Source organism: Heterodontus francisci, chromosome 24 (genome assembly GCF_036365525.1).
Source record: "Heterodontus francisci isolate sHetFra1 chromosome 24, sHetFra1.hap1, whole genome shotgun sequence".
NCBI classification, from domain to species: domain Eukaryota; kingdom Metazoa; phylum Chordata; class Chondrichthyes; order Heterodontiformes; family Heterodontidae; genus Heterodontus; species Heterodontus francisci.
In genome coordinates this window covers 25,376,639-25,394,046 of record NC_090394.1, presented here as the reverse complement: position 1 = coordinate 25,394,046, position 17,408 = coordinate 25,376,639, and the positions used below count along the sequence as shown (strand labels likewise).

Genomic DNA, 17,408 nt, shown 5'->3' with positions numbered 1-17,408 from the left:
TAATAAAAAAAAAATTTCTGTGGTCAGGTGGGAGTTGAACAGTGAGAACCATCCACTCCCCTTACCATGTGGCTGTAACAGAGTACACAGATGTAGAATAGGCGAGCAGCATAATTTCCTCTGGTTAGTGTGTTCACTCGAAATTGCTCCATGCTCCATTTTTAAAGCAGCTGTGTAAAATAAAAGTAGTCAGCGACCGTGTGACAATATCTCACCTCATGACATTTTATATATTTGCACTAAGAGGAAATGAATCACCTAAGCCGAAGCAAAACCAAATCCCTCTCAGGCCTCATTTCGTAAACAAAGCACTTCAAACCTCAAACACACACACATACCAAATGTGTTTTTTTAATATTCAGTTTATTGATGAATAAAGTATAAAAATCTGAGTTACTAAAATGCTTCAAAAGGAACACTTTGTAAAACTCTGAAGTATCAATAAAAAGTTCCACATAAGTGAGTTTTATACACTATCAGTGTTTCCCCTTACACACACAAGATTAAATGTTTATACAAACAGAATCAAAACATGACACCCCCGCAACAGCTCATTTACAAAATGTTTTGAAGCTTTTTTTAAATTTCCAAAATAATTTTTTTAAACCCCTTTTAACTATTTTTTTAAAACTGTTTTACACATAACAGGAACACACTGACTGTTAAAGGAAGTTCACAGAGCAAGGACCCAGGGTGGACCAGCCTCCTGCCTGCTCTTGTTTTTCTATTTTTATGGTAATCAAAATTACAAAAAATCTTTTATCTTCCACTAGCAGCTACTTTAGAGAATCCAGTCAGTCAACTGTATTGCACTTTTACAACTGAGGAGATTTTTTTGGGGGGGGGTAGTGATTTTAGCAAATCATATTGTTACAATGCTCCTTTTCTTAACAAAACAATAGTGGCTCTTTACAAGCATCAGTACAACCCTCCATTTAGAGCAGGAGCTGATTACAGGAAGGATTTAAAGTGTCATCATTTTAAACTATTTTCTTGTTGAAATACAATCCGCATACAAGGCCAGAAATCACTGGTAGTAGAGGCTGAAGTTGCATTAGCATAACTTGTTACATATTACCTTAAAAACAATGTATGCCAACATCACAAGTTCTCCATTCAGCTAAGGTAGTTATCTCCCCTTAACACCCATCAGGTACTTCTCAGGCTCAATGTGGCCTGGGGCAAGATCCAGTGGAGACTCCTCCTTATCCTAACCGCCTCCTATGGCACCAGTCTGACATCTCCAACTCCATAAAAATCTTATAAAAGAAAAAAAACGTGCTTTTCTTTCACACCTTTCACAACCTCAGGATGTCCCAAAGCACTTTACAGCCAATTAAGTACTTTTGAAAATGTAGCCACTTACCTCAGGGAAAATGCCAAAAGATGTCAATTAACCCCAAACTGTAGTTATAAAATTACCACATTAACCAGTTAAGATTTTTTTTTTAAAAACATGGAGATTCAGCATTTGCTCTTCAACCGTAGCAAAATGACCTTTGAACTTGTGATGCCATTGTACGAACAGACAGAACAAAAGAGCTTACTGTTTATTTTTAGCATTTAAAAAAAGTGTTGAATTGTTTTTAAACGAATTATGGTGAGTGTTTTTTGGCAATTTGTAGCCAGCTTTCCCAGACATCAATCTACACAGAGTTCTTCTTGCAGTAAGAGTTTGTTAATTTACCTGCGAAACATACACTTGTGACTCAAATGCTTGGCTCTGAAGGGACTTGAGTTAAGATGATCCACCTGAAGAGTGTTGGTAGTGCTTAGAATTAAGCTGCATTCAAAGTTAACAGATGTTACTGCTAGGAACAGTTGCCCACTCCTGTTCAGCAGCTGACTACAGCTGTTAACGTGCTAGCTTCCTAATTGTTTCCTGACACATAAATTTGCCACTCAGACAAGGTGAAGGGTTTTGTCAATTATTGGCCTGGTGCCTAGGTGAGGTGTCTCTTGACCTGCAGTAAGGCGAGGGAGAAGCCCTGGTGTCAACATCATTGGGTAAACCTTGATGTGCTCTCCCAGTTAGTTAGAGGGAATGGCACTGGGACATGTGCCTACAGGAAAGGATGTGGAGAGCAGGTAAGGTAACGAACAAGAACGCAAATGAACAACAAAAAAAAGACTAAAAGTATTCTGATAAATTCTTATCCATTAAAGCCTCACTGGTCACCAGATCTTTTTAAAAACCTTTATTTCGAAAAAAAACTAAATTACAAGAGCCCCAAAATCAATGAACTGTTTGTACTGCCTCGATTCTATCCATTGATTATGGATCCCTGACTCAGGTGTGGACTTTATCTAAGCTTTCATTAATTTCCAACAGGAGTTGTACAAGGAAACGTATGCAAGGGTTTTGTGCAAATGGACCCTCGTGATATGTAATCTGTTACGATAAACTTGAGAGAGACAATGCAGGAGTCAAGTGATAATATTATCATAACGGTCAATTCCCCAGCTTTCTGTTATTTGTAATCTTGATGAAATTTGGCACAGTGCCAAAACTTTTTAAGTCTGAGTCTATCTTAAGAGTGAGGTCTTGGTTGTCAAAAAAACAATGTAATTGGGTGAAAGGTATGTGAAGCGAATAATGCAAGGCAGAAAATAAAACCGGCAAATGCTGGATGTTCAGTGAGCAATTGATGAAGGGAATGCATCGTAAAATATGACCTGTGGTTTTGTTCAGAAACAGACTGACTTGCTGCGCATCTTCAGCATTTTTCTGGTTTTACTTCAGGTTTCTGATAGTTGCAGTTCTTTGTATCTCGGCTGAACCCGCATAAATATTAGGTGTAATTTTAACCTAACTCGGCGGGCGGGAATCCCATGGGATTGGGTGCAACGCTGTTTACACCCTATCCAATATTGCTCTCTGGTGACACCAGAGAGTAAAAATCAGGCAGGGAGTAAACCAGTGTTGCATCCAATCTAGTCAGCTTCCCTTTGGGTGTGTTAGGTTAAATTTGACACCTCTAAATACAGGGAATAAGATTAATACTGCTCCCATGTGCATGACTAATAGTGTGGGGAGAGGACACTTGCTCAGTATTACACTACACTTGTCAGACACCCAACTGTAACATACGAAATAACCCAATGTCATAGCCCAGCAAGAGTTGTCCTTTGAAGTGTCATCCCAAAAAGGGGCCAATACCTCATCAGACTGTTTAATACTTCAAAAGATTTTTGTTTGTCATATTGGAGCTTAAAAAATACATTATCTGCAGAGTGCTTCTGTCTTGCAAAAGGAATTAACCTTGGGACTGGGGAACTCGAGTTTAAACCTGGTACTAGTCTATTAATGAAGCAGATGACCAGCATGCCACTTGCTTCACATGACTGGCCAAGATGAACTTCTACATGCCACTTCTTGCCCTACTTGGGAATTGTGTCTGAAGAATATTTTCGTTAATTATTTCACCAATTTAAAAAAAAAACTCCCTGAAATTGTTTGTTTGATTTCGATTTTTGACGTACATTTTATTTATAAAATCCCTCAAGATGCAAAACACTGATGAGCTCAAATTTAAAAAAAAAAGAGGTTTATGTCATCATAAGCGCTGCACAGAAATACCAATCCAACACTGGCCACATAAAACTAGTCTGTATTTTACAGTGTTAATTAAAATTGTTTTTGCAGCTTCTTGGGAATCTAGAGGTTAATTAAAAGGCGGTTAAACAAGATGATAATTGTCCTGTAAGACCTGGTTGCTATGGTGAGAAGTGCACACTACATTCTAGGGAAGCTGTCTGCCTCACAATATGACTGAAAACTCCTCCTGTTCTGGTAGCTCTGATGCAGTCTGTTGTAACAGGTGGAAAGTGCACAGTCACAAATACGTTTTGCCTTTTTGCAGCCCCATAGCCAGGACACACTGCTGTTTTGAATACTTTGTGTATACATTAAACTTATACATTAAACTTTTGGAATAAGATCGTAACACAACAAAAAATTTAGTTTGAAAAGGAATATGTTTTGGGATGAATTATTTCAGAGAATTTACTCATGAAACTGAAAAGAATGGTGAAATAATTCGGTTTGTTTTGAAAAATAAGGGCTGGTCAGAAGTGGTTTGTGTCAAAAAGGCTTCTCATTTTGCTTTATTTGCTAATATGATCTTAGCTGTGAATCCTACTAAACATCAAGGCAATGCCTGAATATTTTTAAACTGCAGAAGGTTAAGTGACTTTTATTAATGATCTTAGGCAACAGAAAAATAAAAAGCAAACATTTTCTGACAAAAATTGATGGCTTTTAAAAACCCAACTTACCAAATGGAACTATTTGTTCAACAAGGATACTTCTGGGGCATTATATTTTTGTTTATGTTATTCAACATAAGCTCCTGCAATATTTAGTTTTAGATACATTATAAATATTAATTGGTTATGAGCCAAAGATAATCCTCTTGATGGGGGATTTGATGTAGTTTGAATGATTCTGGGCACAAAAGTCAGCTGGGTCTACTGAGCATGCTCAGTGGTGCAGTGCATTGTGGGAATGTATTTAGTGAGATGTTCAAGGAAGACACATTCCCGCAGTGCACTGGGATCCAACACATAAAGAGCGTATACTGTAGTTCCACTGACGTGGATTCAAGTGCAAGTGGTTAGCATTTTCCCTGCAAAAGAGGCCTTATACGAATCTCTGCAGTTAATACCAATATGGAGTGAACTGCAAGTGGCATTCAAAGGTTAGTTGTAATTGTCTGTACAACACATATGAGTATCTATGTACACAAATACAATGTGAAAATCTCTCTCCTCACTCTCGATTGTCTGTGATCACCTCTCCTTAGAAGGCATTCGGCAGTGAAATAAGTGCTCTCCATCAACACTATAGTTTTCTTTCTTAGTCGCCACCTAGGCAAAATACTGCTCGAGTTCACTGTGAATTTACATCTGTCCATCCCCGGAAGAGTTCATTGATCTCACAAGCTATAAATAGAGCTTAACCCTCTCATTTCTCTGATAGGTCATATTTCACAGTCATTAGAAAAGACTCCATTCAGATATTTGATACAGGACATTAGTAGACCATTCTGACAACTGTACATAAAAGTGCTTCCTTCGCCCCACCTGAATAAGGTTAGGCTGAGAAGGAAGTAATCAATCTGTGCTGTAGAAAAATACAATAATATAGTATCTCTTCTAAAACTTTTGTTTCTTTTTTATCAACATGCTCAAAACTCAGATGACGCTCTTCTGCCTGAAGTGAAACTGAGGTCTTTCAACTTCTCGTGTTCAAACATGACGTCAAACAACAGACAGTGGCCACCACCACAGAATCCTGGCCAAAGAGACCAAAAATGTCCAGACTGGACAGTGAAATGACATCATCCTATTCATTCATATTAAGTGCATAAACTGTTCTTTGTTTCTGCCTGCGGGGAGTCTTGCTGGTTGTGAGCACAGGTCAGCTAACTTTCTCTGGACTGGTAGGCACTGCTGAAGGCCTGTTCTGGCAAAAAAAAAAGCTATGGACCTGAAGAGGGAAGGCCGTCTTTGCCACTGTTTTGTTCTTGGGAAATTCCAATGCTTTGTTCCCTCTTTATTTGGACAGTTTTCCCAGAAAGGCCTTGGATTCTTGTCGCCAATCCACCTTCGTTTCTATTTTAGCAAATGATGGGCACACCATCCGTGTTGAAGATCATGCCTGTGGTTGGCTCGTAGGTTCCTGCCAGGTGATACAAGTCCTCACTGTCTTGGTATTTCTTGGTCTTGACCATCAGCTCATACTGGTCAAGGTTGACCACCTGGCACTTATGTGAGATGGTTTGGACATCATTTTCGTCTATGTGTGAAGACTGGTACAAAGCACGCTGAGGGGAGGAAAAAGGAGGATTATCACAGACTCTTATAGCACATTAGGTGGCCATTCGACACATCCTGCCTGTAATGGTTTTGAATGCAAAATTCCACAAATGTAAACAATTCCTCTCCCCTTTCCGCTCCCCCAACATTTGTTTTTAACTTATTAGCTGGTTGAGAATTAGCAAAACTAGCATTGTATAAGCTCAGACACTGTCCAATCACAGAGCTGTGAAGTGTGTATCTTATCTATCAGCACTTTGCTTTTATACTAGAAGTATGCAAAACATACTGGCAACATTCCGGTTACTCTTGCACACACTAAACACAGTGAACCATCTGAAAGGAAAACAAATCATGTCCCAGTCACTCTTTTTTAATTATCTGCTGAGACTATTTAAAATCAGACCGGCCTTCATTTTCCATATAAAGTGGAAGGGCTATGCACCCTGCAGGGAAGTGCAATAATAATAATTAATCAAATCGGATCTTTCCACTTTTCTGAAAAGGGTTTCTAAAATGAGTGACATCAAATGGCCCAGAAATTGAGGAGTGCCCGCTTGGGGGAGGAGGCTCCCAAGATATTGAGCCTTGGAGTTCATTGTCATCGGGCAGGTGAAGTAGCCCAATATCTTGGGAACCTTGGACCTCACCATTCTGGTGCAGGGGACCGCATAAAGTCTGAGGAAAAGAATAAACAAACAAAATCGGGCTGCTGCTAGCATTGCAGGGCAAACCAGTCTTGGTGTGGGGACCTCAAACAGTCATAAGGCCCGTTATTTGCACATATAAAGGGCCTATTTCCTGCTTCAGGCGTGCTTAAAGAATATCTTATTTGTCTGTACCCTGTATGTCTGTTGGTGTACTTCCTGTCTGGCATTTTGGGTCTTAGCAGCCTGCTTAGTGCCTGAAAAATGAGCACTGTGCATCTCAATTTCTAGGCCTTTAAAGTGGCTCAGGGAGTTGACTCAGTGAGCAGGTGAGTCATACAAACTAGGAAAATCCCAGTGTGAAACCTTGATGGCAGTAAGCAGGCCACAATTGTCATCAGCACTCTCAGGTTGGGAAGGGGAAGAATTGCCAGGGATCCCAGGTACATTTGCCATCCATTGCCCCAATGTGGAAATAGATGTTGGGATGTTGGAGGAAGACCTGATTAGACATGCCTGTAATGCCCTCTGATGTTGAAAGGGAATGCCAACACTTATTGTCATGGCTCATTGATAAGTAATAGTTAGTGGCCAATTATGCAAGATGCTAGAAGACAACTGGGAACTACTGGCCGGTGTGGAACCATACACCAGCCAAGAGTACATGCTTTCAGGAGAGGGAGCAGGCAGAAAGAGTCAGTAGACTGATGGTTATTATACTTAGAATTTTGAACAGTCTGCATGGCTGTCTGATAAAGTGTTGCAATTAGGAACGTAGCTTGACAGACCAGACCTAAAGATGAGTGAAAACATTACTTGTAACATTCAGGTACCAATCCACATGCTGCTAATCTGAACTTTGGAGGCATAATATAATCAGAAAAAGGGAACAGATCCCCTGAAATGTGCAATATCCATTCAAACTTTGGAGCCTATAAGTTGGCCAGTAAAGTGCATGGACAGGAAATACCTGAGCTGCATACAGGGGTATTAATGGGTTAATGGTCCAGGTCTGAAATAGGTCAAGGATTGCTTTCCAAACTCACCTTCCCATCATTGAGTTTTTTGCTCAGGTTGGTCTCTTCCGGATGGTAGAACCATTTCACTCGTACCACCATGTTGTTGCCCCAGGACTCCCACATGCTTTGAATCCTACCGATGTACGGCAAATTGGGGCGTCCAGCAGAGAGAAAGACGGCACAGTCTCCAAGGCGAATGATTTCCTTGCCTCTGACAATAGCTTTGTAGAAGAGCTTCTTCGCTTTTCCCTTCATTCCTCTCCTCTGCACAAAGATGAGGCATGTTAATCATTCCCCACAAATAATTGATAGTGTAACATTAACAGTGGCATATTGTGTTCCAGTTGTAGATTGATGATGTATAGGTATGAAATGTAGGGATTACTTAAGTAGGACAGCTTCTTGTGTTTATTAAGATGCGGGTGGGGCCACTAGTGACTGTACGTGTCACAGCAAGTAGATTTTTTAAAACTGCAGTTAAACATTACAACCAGAAATGCAAATATTGCAAAGCCTTTCTATTGCTTTTTCTTTCAGACTCTGTTTTAAACGGCAACTGATGCTTAACACAAAGTGGTGCAGTAAATATTGTACTGGGGGAGAAGATTTCCATCAATAAGTAACTCCATCTATCTATGACACAAAAGCAGGCTTTCTGTACAAAGCAGGCTTCTAGGAAGAGTCTAGGAAGTTAGGCCAAGGCTCTTTCAGCAGCTGCCACTGCAGTTCAAGTTAAAAAAAATACAACAATGCTGTTTTCTGAAAAAAAAATTATCTGTAAAATATTGTTAATTCTTTCTCCTCCCCAAAGTTTATATTAATTTTCCTCAAAAATTGCTGTTAAATAGTAAGCAGCTGCTATTAATCCTGAGGCTGACATTCTTAACATGATACTACAGGTGAATCCCAGTAAAGAAAACAATTAATCCAAGCCCAGAATTCTGACATAGAAACTATGTGCCATTCTGTCCTGTAAATATCCTTATCCAACTCACAGGGAAATACAAATTCCTGAGCCAAACACCAGTGTTTAGTAAACGAAATGTGGTTAATCTACTACCGAATTCCACATAGATTAGAACTTTCAAACTGTGGGCCTGTTGGGTAACATCCAGCCCATGAACCACAACAACTAGGCCTACGAGACTTAAGCAACTCCTTTCTATTTGCGCTTCTATTTCCTACTCACAGTTTGATCTGCTTTGAAATCTGTGGGCCTGGAGATTTGGAAAGGCCTGTTCTTAGCGCTGTTGCCTCATTGGTGGACACATCCAATATCAGGCCGTATAGTATTTGCAGCTTGAAATATATTCATATTTAGTGGAAACTTGTGCTGAAAATATATATGGGGCCTGTACGGCTCCATACTGTGCACCAAAGTGGGCCACAAAGGCAAATGCCTTGGGTACTCCGAACCCAGGCTTTCATACTTGAGTAGCCAGACACTTGGACTCCGATTTTAAAGGTGGGGGGTCAGGGTGTATCGTGCACATGAGCCCTCAAAGCAGTCTGGGAATGCTCGGCTGGGTTTCATTGGAATAAATGATCTGGTCAGATCTGCTACCCATAAAGACAGAACCCACTGCCTACTTGGAGATGCCCTGTTTGCCTGCTGAGAGAATGTTAAGATTGGGGGATGGCAGGAAGGCAGCGTTATCAGAGTGGGTAAGTAACTGGCTTCATTTAAACTGATTCCCCACACCCCCCAACCCCACTCCATCCCTAACCTGGTATCTGCCAGGCAGAGGGAGTTAAAACTGGGGCCCAGGGGGCCTGCAAGGTCAAATCTCTGTTAATCTATTAAATTTCTGTATTTTTCAGTATTAAATTAAATCGCCGTCCAAATTTTGTTGATACAAGTGTATGCTAATAAAAAAATGTTTTCTGCAATATTGAATTGAAAAGTGGAAAAGTTATACTAAAGCTGTATCAAACCTTAGTTAGATACGTTTGGAGCACTGTGCACAGTTCTGGTCACTATAGTGTAAAAAGGATACAGAGGCACTGCAGCAGGGGCAAAACTATTTACAAGGACAAGGACAATACCAGAACTGCAAGATAAGACCCATCAGGAAAGGATAACAGGCTGGGACTCTTTTCTCTTGAAACAAGAAGGCTGAGCTGTGACCTAATAGAGGTCTTTAAAATTGAAAGGTTTTGACAGAGCAGACATAGAGAGTGTTTCCACTTGTGGGGAAGAGCATAACTAGAGGCCAGTTATATAAGATAGTCACCAACAAATTAAATACAGAATTCAGAAGAAATGTCTTTACCCAGAGAGGAGTGAGGATGTGGAACTCGCTACCACAGGGAGTAGTTGAGGCGAATAGTATAGACGCATTTAAGGGGAAGCTGGATAAACATACGAGGGAGTGGGGGATAGAGGGTTATGCTGATAAGAGTTGGACGAAGAAGGATTGGGGGGGGTGGGGGCGGACTCGAGTGCAGCATCAACACTGGCATGACCCAGTTGGGCTGAATGGCCTGTTTCTGTGCTATATATTCTATGTAATTAGCATAGTTTCCGTGGAGTAGCTGACGTGTTAGGCTGGGGGAGAGGGGCGGCCATGAGGACTGTTAATATTTGCAGAGGTTCCCTCAAACAGAAAAATTTGGACAATCTTACAGTGGCATGTTTGCTTCTGAATTTATATTGCTGACATGTTTCAGGAACAAACAGCTCTATTTATGCCACCTCAATACAACTCCAGGTCAGCATCAGTTTCAGAGTCACTGATGTTCTGAGCTTTGTGGCTTGGAACTGTGACCTTTCCTGATTACTGAGGATGACAACAATGAGCAAAACAATTGCTGAGCTGATGTGAGCAGTTGGAAGTTCAGTCAGAAACATGGCTGTCTCCACTTATAACTACTTAACATAAAAGAAAAAGAAAAGACTTGAATTTATATAGCACCTTTCATGATCCCGGGACATCCCAAAGCACTTTACAACCAATGAAGTACTTCTTGCAGTGTAGTAACTGTTGTAATGTAGGAGGACAATCAATGACTTCAAGAGGAAGTTGGATGGCCACTTGAGAGGAATAGACTTGCAGGGCTATGGGGATCGAGCCAGGGAGTGGGACTGACTGCATAGCTCCGTGGAGAGCCGTCATGGACCCGATGGGCTGCAAGCCCCCACAGCTATAACATTCTATGACTCTATAAACACAGTGGCCAATTTGCACACAGCAAACTCCCACAAACGAGAAAGATAATGACCAGATCATCTGTTTTACTGATGTTAGTTAAAGGATAGTCATTGGCCATCCTGACTCAGAAACAAGTGCATGCCATCTACTGAGCCATGACTAACACTAATAGGAGATGCAACACTACAGGTGACAGTGTTGGTAGAAGGAGGGAAAAAAATGTCAACTGATTGGTATGTCATTTTTGATTGTTCGGATTTGATTCAATTTAACAGGAATTTGGTTCTCTCTGGGTCAGCAGCTACTCCATCATGGGGGTGTTGGCATCACAGTTGATCCTCAGTCTGTCTCCCACGAGGTGTCACTGGAGAGCAGTCAGGAGTGGGGACTCTAACAGATATTTCTGTTGCCCAGCCTGAGGTCATGGAGGCTGATTGTTGACCTGAATGAGAATAACCAAATTAGCACAGACCTGGGATTAAACCTGGGACTTTCCCAGTTAGTTAGCCTGCTCCACAGTGATCCTATTGCAAAAGCTTGCATTGTAGTGGTGTGGACATTCCATTGACCAATACACTGATACTGCAATCGAACTTTCTGAAACCTTTCAGACTCTGGGCTGCAGACACCTCACAGAGGCAACATTATGGAATCTTAAACCACAGATTGAGGCCATTCGTCCCATCTTGCCTGTGTTGACGCTTTGAAAGAGCTAACCAGTTAGTCCAAATAACCTGCTCTTTCCCCACAGCTCTACAATTTTCCCCTGCAAGTGTTCTCTTTTGAATATGATTAGTGAATCTCACCACGCCTCGTTCGACAGCACCTTCCAAACGCACGACCTCTACCACCTAGAAGGACAAGGGCAGTAGATGCATGGGAATACCTTGCAAGTTTCCCTCCAAGTCACACACCATCCTGACTTGGAACTATATCACCGTTCCTTCACTGTTGCTAGGTAAAAATCCTGGAACTCCGTTCCTAACAGCTCTGTGGGTGTACCTACCCCACATGGACTGCAGCGGTTCAAGAAGGCAGCTCATCACCATTTTCTCATGGGCAATTAGGGATATGTAATAAATGCTGTCCTGGTCAGCGACGCCCACATCCGTGAAAGACTAAAAATAATTCACTTCCATCATCCCTTTGGGCAGATCGCAACAACTCACTGTGAAAACAAAATGTCTTCATCTTCCCTCCGGTCCTTTTGCCAATTATCTTAAATGGGATTTAAAATTTAAATTGCCTCTCAATTAAGTTTTCTGCCACAAATCCATTCAGATTACCAATATTAGTTATAAATGTTGCAGAATATAAACAATTTGAACCCAAGGCCCCACAGCTGTAACATTCTGCAGGAAACCTGGCCTGCTCTCTATAGAGCAGATTTCCTGGGTTTGTGCCCAGGCATACTATATCCTGGGCACAGCGAATACACCATAGTCATTGGACAGCGAGTTTGTGGACTGTACTCATGCCCCATTTTGGGTTGATTGCTGTATTCGTGATCTGCCCAGACACAGACCAAGGAAAATTCTCCCCTTATAAGTCTTGCCTGCACCTGTCATACATGCAACGTGTCCATCATACAAGATGCGCTATCTTAGGTCTAGACTCTGGATGAAAGCCATGTGATTCCCTTCAAATCCTACATTACATCTCAATTCTCAGAGCCCCAATCTTCCTCAAATCCTCACTGCTCTAACTCCTCAGTTCTCCCCTACACATGGACTCCACTCTTGCATCAGCCCTTCGCAAATCTCCCTTAGTGCACCCAGATACTCCCACACCCTAGCCCCACTCACTAACACAGCACCCAAACCTCTGCTGCACCCTAAGCAACACGGGACCTCAACCAGTTTATTTATCCAGAATAAGTATAACCTCTTTAAAAAAATCTATGCAAGTTCTGAAAATATTCCTCTTTTTTTAATCACCACAGTTTACTTCCTAGCTTTAAGCTGGAGGTCCATTCATTAAATAGGTTATGATATTTCAACTGTACTCATCTTTTTTAAAAATATATGTAGCTATGGATGATATTTACCTGAGTAGGCTTCCCAAACCATTTCCAAAGTTGTCTGGCTGGAAGAAAGGCAGCAATTTTGGGCCGGTTCTCCACTGAAGGCAGACGTTGCCGTTTGGCGAGCTCCTTGGTTGTTGGCAGATGAATGCCCTCTCGTTTCTTGGGCTTACTTTTGTTTTTACTCTGCTGCTGCTTCTGCTTTTGTCTTTGGGCTTGTTGCTGGGGCTGTGGATCAGGGCGCCTGCCTGGTGGGCGAGCCTGTTGTCCCGAAGGTGCAGTGGGAGCCGGGGTGGACTGACAGCTGGACTCCTCGTCAGAACTGCAGGACGAGTCTTCATCAGTTGTTGAGGATGAAGAGGACGAGCTGGATGAGGAAGAGGAAGAGGAAGAGGAACTAGACGATGAAGACTGGGATGATGAAGAGACTGGCGAGGAGGCTCTTGAGCTCGTTGCACTGCTGTTTCCCTGAGCTTCTCCTGCATTGTTCTGTCGATCATCTTCACCATCAGACTCTGGACTGCTGCTGCTGCTCGCACTACTTTCCCCATCTTGCTTCTCTTTGTTCTTCATTTTGGTTTTAATGTCACAATTGCTGCCAAATGTCGTACCAGGGTAAACAGCTCCTATGTTTGGCTCCTTTTTGGCACCCTTGCTTTTCGAGGGTTTCTGCTTAACGTCACTACTCCCAGCTGCTGCAGGATAGGTTAGATTGAGCATCGTTTTGTTGTCCATCTTGCCTGTTACGTTCTGGTCTTCCATCATCATTGCTTTGGTCTTCTTCGTTTTGGGTGACATCACCCCTTCATGGTCTAACTTAATTAGAATCTCTGCCTCCAGCTGTTTCCTCATCCCTTTACCAACAGTCCCATAACCTTGAGGATCTTCTTCCGCTTTCTTCCCCTTCTTTGCCTTCACGTTCACTCCAGTGTTCTCGGAGGTGACAAATGAGTCCAACGACCCCGGCAGGTCACCGTACGTTTCCACGCCAAGAACATTCCCAAAAACAGGAGGCGGGAAAGCAGACGTCTGCTGTGCATTTTGTTTCGGGACGAGCTTCACTTTAGTCACTTTCTTCTTCTTCCCACTCGTGACTCTGGGCAGAGCTGCTCCTGCGTTCCTTTTTTGGAGACCTTTTCTTGTTTTCACAACTTGTTTGCTCTGGCCGTCTGCATCAGCCTGACCCTCCGCCAGTCCAGAAACCTCCGTCTGATCTGAGACAGAGTCAGTTCCTAAAGGAATGTCAGGGAGAAAAAAAACTTCCAATTATTTTACATTTTCTTCCATTATTTTCCTCAACCTGCTTTCACAGATAGTCATAAAAGTTCCCATGGTTCGAGTCGAAGAAGATTAGGAAGTTCTCCCAGTGACGTGGTCAACCACATCACTAAAAAGCAGATTATCTGGTGATTAACACTTTTCCATTTGTGGGATCTTGCTGTGTACAAATTGGCTGCTGCGGTTGCTACATTACAACACCTTGAGCCTGTTCCCTGATAGCAGAGAATTTGACATCTCAGCGTGCACCTTGCTACAAGGCTTCTTGGGAACTACAATAAACGTTAAGGGTTAGAAACATAGGAACGGGAGGAGGCCTTTCAGCTGCTTGAGCCTGCTTCTCCATTCAGTTAGATCATGGTGGATCTGTACCTCAACTCTGTTTACCCACCTTGGTTCCGTATCCCTTAACAACCTTACCTATCAAACTCAGTTTTGAAAATTTCAGTTGACCTTAATGACCAGCTTATTGTGGGAGAAAGTTCCAGATTTCCACCACCCATTGCATGAGCAAGTGCTTCCTGACATCATTTGCTTCACAGTTTCTCCAGATTTACTTGTAATATGTCCATCAATCCACACTGCAAGAGAGGTCTAATTTATGATCTACTTACCAGCTTTCCCTTTGGTGGATCTTTTCCTCCCACGGCCTTTAGTTTTTGCTGCACTGTTGTCGACGCCCGGAGCACTGGCCTCCTTGCTGTCCACAGTATCTTTGCTGGACTTTCTGCTCTGCCGTTTGGTGTTGGGCACCAGCAGAGCAGGTGACGGCTCTGCACCTATTAAGAGGAAGCCAGTCTCTGAATCAGACACTGACAAACATAGCCACTTTTAACTTTTGTGCTACTCGTATCAGCAAAAGATTCAACGCATGGAGAAAATAAAAAAAAACAAGGAGAGGAGGTGGGGATCGTGTCTAGAGATGACATCTCTGACCTCTCCACCAGATGGTGGTCACTACTTTTGAGGCTCAGGGGTGTCCACTACTCGAATTCGTTAAGACACGGTTCCAAACTATTTGCTCAATTGTCAGCCAAGGTATCTCCCATCGGCATTCTGGAGAGCAGAAAGGTCATAGCCGAGAGGGAAAAAAAAACTTTTTCTTCCACCTTTAAAGGTGTCTTAGTGAGGGCTACTTGAGGATTGTATGGAGGAGAGAAGGGGGGAGGCCGGAAAAGTTTAAGCTAGAAACAAAGTTCTACCGACAAAGTTCATATATTCTGTTTTCTTTCTGAGTAGTGAGATCCCCTTTCACTGTTTATTTTGATGCTGTCTGTTCAAACCAAGCCAACCTACCACCATTTACAGTTCTCATCCATAATTTAACACAAACCCCACGCTGATCTATCCCTCTGAACAAAAAAGGTCGTGCAAAACTATTGCAAAATCCCTTTCAAGCCATTTTAAAAGGTTCCTGTTAAATGTCACAAGGTCATCCTTCTAACATGAATGGATGCAGTTTGATTTGAGGTCATCGGTTTTACGTACATTGAATCTTGTAATCTGGAGGCAGGAGGCGTATGTGAGAAAGAGGAATCCGCCCGGTGTCACCATCATCAAACTCCACCGTTATCAGATCTTCATCCTCATCGGGGTCTGGACTCCCTAAATGAAGAGGAGAAGCAGAAGGGGAGAGAGGGTTAGGAGCAAAGCTTAGGGAAGGACTGGAGATCTGGGTTGTGGCTGGAAGGGAACACATGGGCAGTTGGACACAGCACAGTTAATGTTAGATTGAATGTCATTGTAGAAAACAAACTAGAAAATACTACTACAAAAGCAAAATACTGCAGATGCAGGAAATCTGAAATAAAAACAGAAAATGCTGGAAATACACTGCCAGACCTGCTGAATCTATGGAGAGAGAAACAGAGTTAACGTTAGATTGGCGGATTGTTTTATCCCAAAGTAAACTAAGATCTTTCTCTAGTCCATAGATTCTATAGTCGCTTTGTGCTGCTGAACTATGGAACAGACAGCTTTGAGAGTGATGAAGGAGTTCTGCAGGAGGAGGGTAAACTGGGAATCCACAGTTTCCCTCCTCCTGCAGATTAAAGCAGGTGTGGGGAAAATTCAGTTTAAAAATCAAAGCTTGATTGGAGTTTTATTCTTTATCCGTTTCTAATGGAGTCAATTACTGTTGCGGCTGGTGCTTAAACACTCCTGTGCTATGTTGCCCTGGATGCCTCGCACCTCTCTCCAGATGTGATTCAGCACCATCTTGAGAATCCCCTAAGCAGGAATGAAGGAGGAGATCTGAGGGGCTTTTTACAACCCCGAAACCTACTTTCAACACATTCCTAATCCATTCCAAGACAGAAATTTTTTAAATATAGGCAGGTTGCCAAATATACTTTTGGCTGCAGTACAGAAAAAAAAACGTGGTTTTGCTGGTTCCATTCCATGTAGCCAGCTGTAAACACTGGTGTTCCCACTATAAAGGGAGCTGAGTACAGTAGATTTATGGCAATAATTAGAGAATAGCAGTTATCACAATGTCAGTGCACCGTGATAAATTTCTGTATCACATTCAAGAGCAGAGCAATAAATCTGTCCGGAAAGCAAACGACCCAAACACTTTTGAAAAAGTTACAAGCTTCGAAGACATTCCTGTCAGTTTTAGGGATCACTTAACCATATTGGTTCCTCCACTTAAGAGCAAGTTCCTTAACGCTGATTTATTCCAATCAATAGATTGGATCAAAGGATTATACAGCAACCAGGACAAAGTAAAAGGGAAAACTCCTTAAAAGAGGACCTTTTCTAATGTGGAGTTTATCATCATACGTATAAATGATCTGACAGATTAAGTAAGTGCTGAACACAGTGGGATTAAAGTGAGTGCTAATTTTTGCATTTTATAGGAATCTCAGTGGATTATTTTTATTTTTCGCTCATGGGATGTGGGCATCGCTGCCAAGGCTAGCATTTATTATCCATCCCTAATTTCACATGAGAAGGCGATGAGCCATCTCTGTGTACTGTTGCACTCCAATATGGTGTGGGTACACACAGCACTGTTAGGAAGGGAGTTCCAGGTTTTTGACCCAGCGACGATGAGGGAATGGCAATATATTTCTAAGACAGGATGATGTGTGACTTGGAGGGGAACCTGAAGGTGGTGGTGTTCCCATGCGCCTGCGGCCCTTGTCCTTCTAGTTGGTAGAGGTCGTGGGTTTGGAAGGTGCTGTCGAAGGAGTCTTGGCGAGTTGCTGCAGCGCATCTTGTAGATGGTACACACTGCTGCCACTGTGCATTGGTGGCAGAGGGAGTGAATGTTGAAGGTGGTGGATGGGGTGTCAATCAAGTGGGCTGTGTTGTTCTGGATGGTGTTGAGCTTCTTGAGTGTTGCTGGAGCTGCATCCATCCAGGCAAGTGGAGAGTATTCCATCACACTCCTGAGATGTGCCTTGTAGGTGGTGGAAAGACTTTGGGGGGGTTAGGAGGGGAGTCATTCGCCGCAGAATTCACA

At 42.3% G+C, this 17,408-nt stretch overlaps 1 protein-coding gene across 10 annotated transcripts in view; it reads right to left on the bottom strand.

The window, feature by feature from the left end:
* Window positions 1–372: 372 nt before the first annotated feature.
* tnrc18 (trinucleotide repeat containing 18) overlaps window positions 373–17,408 on the bottom strand; it is a 161,448-nt gene continuing 144,412 nt past the window's right edge. For 8 of the 10 annotated variants that reach the window (XM_068055767.1, XM_068055769.1, XM_068055770.1 and 5 more), the window contains 5 exons: window positions 15,428–15,544; window positions 14,554–14,751; window positions 12,686–13,893; window positions 7,514–7,750; window positions 373–5,828 (listed from right to left, as the gene is read on the bottom strand). In XM_068055767.1, coding sequence (XP_067911868.1) covers window positions 5,622–5,828; window positions 7,514–7,750; window positions 12,686–13,893; window positions 14,554–14,751; window positions 15,428–15,544 — 1,967 coding nt within the window. In that variant the 3' untranslated portion in view covers window positions 373–5,621. The remainder of the gene's footprint in view (window positions 5,829–7,513; window positions 7,751–12,685; window positions 13,894–14,553; window positions 14,752–15,427; window positions 15,545–17,408) is intronic. The other 2 variants (XM_068055771.1, XM_068055776.1) reach the window with 1 other exon arrangement.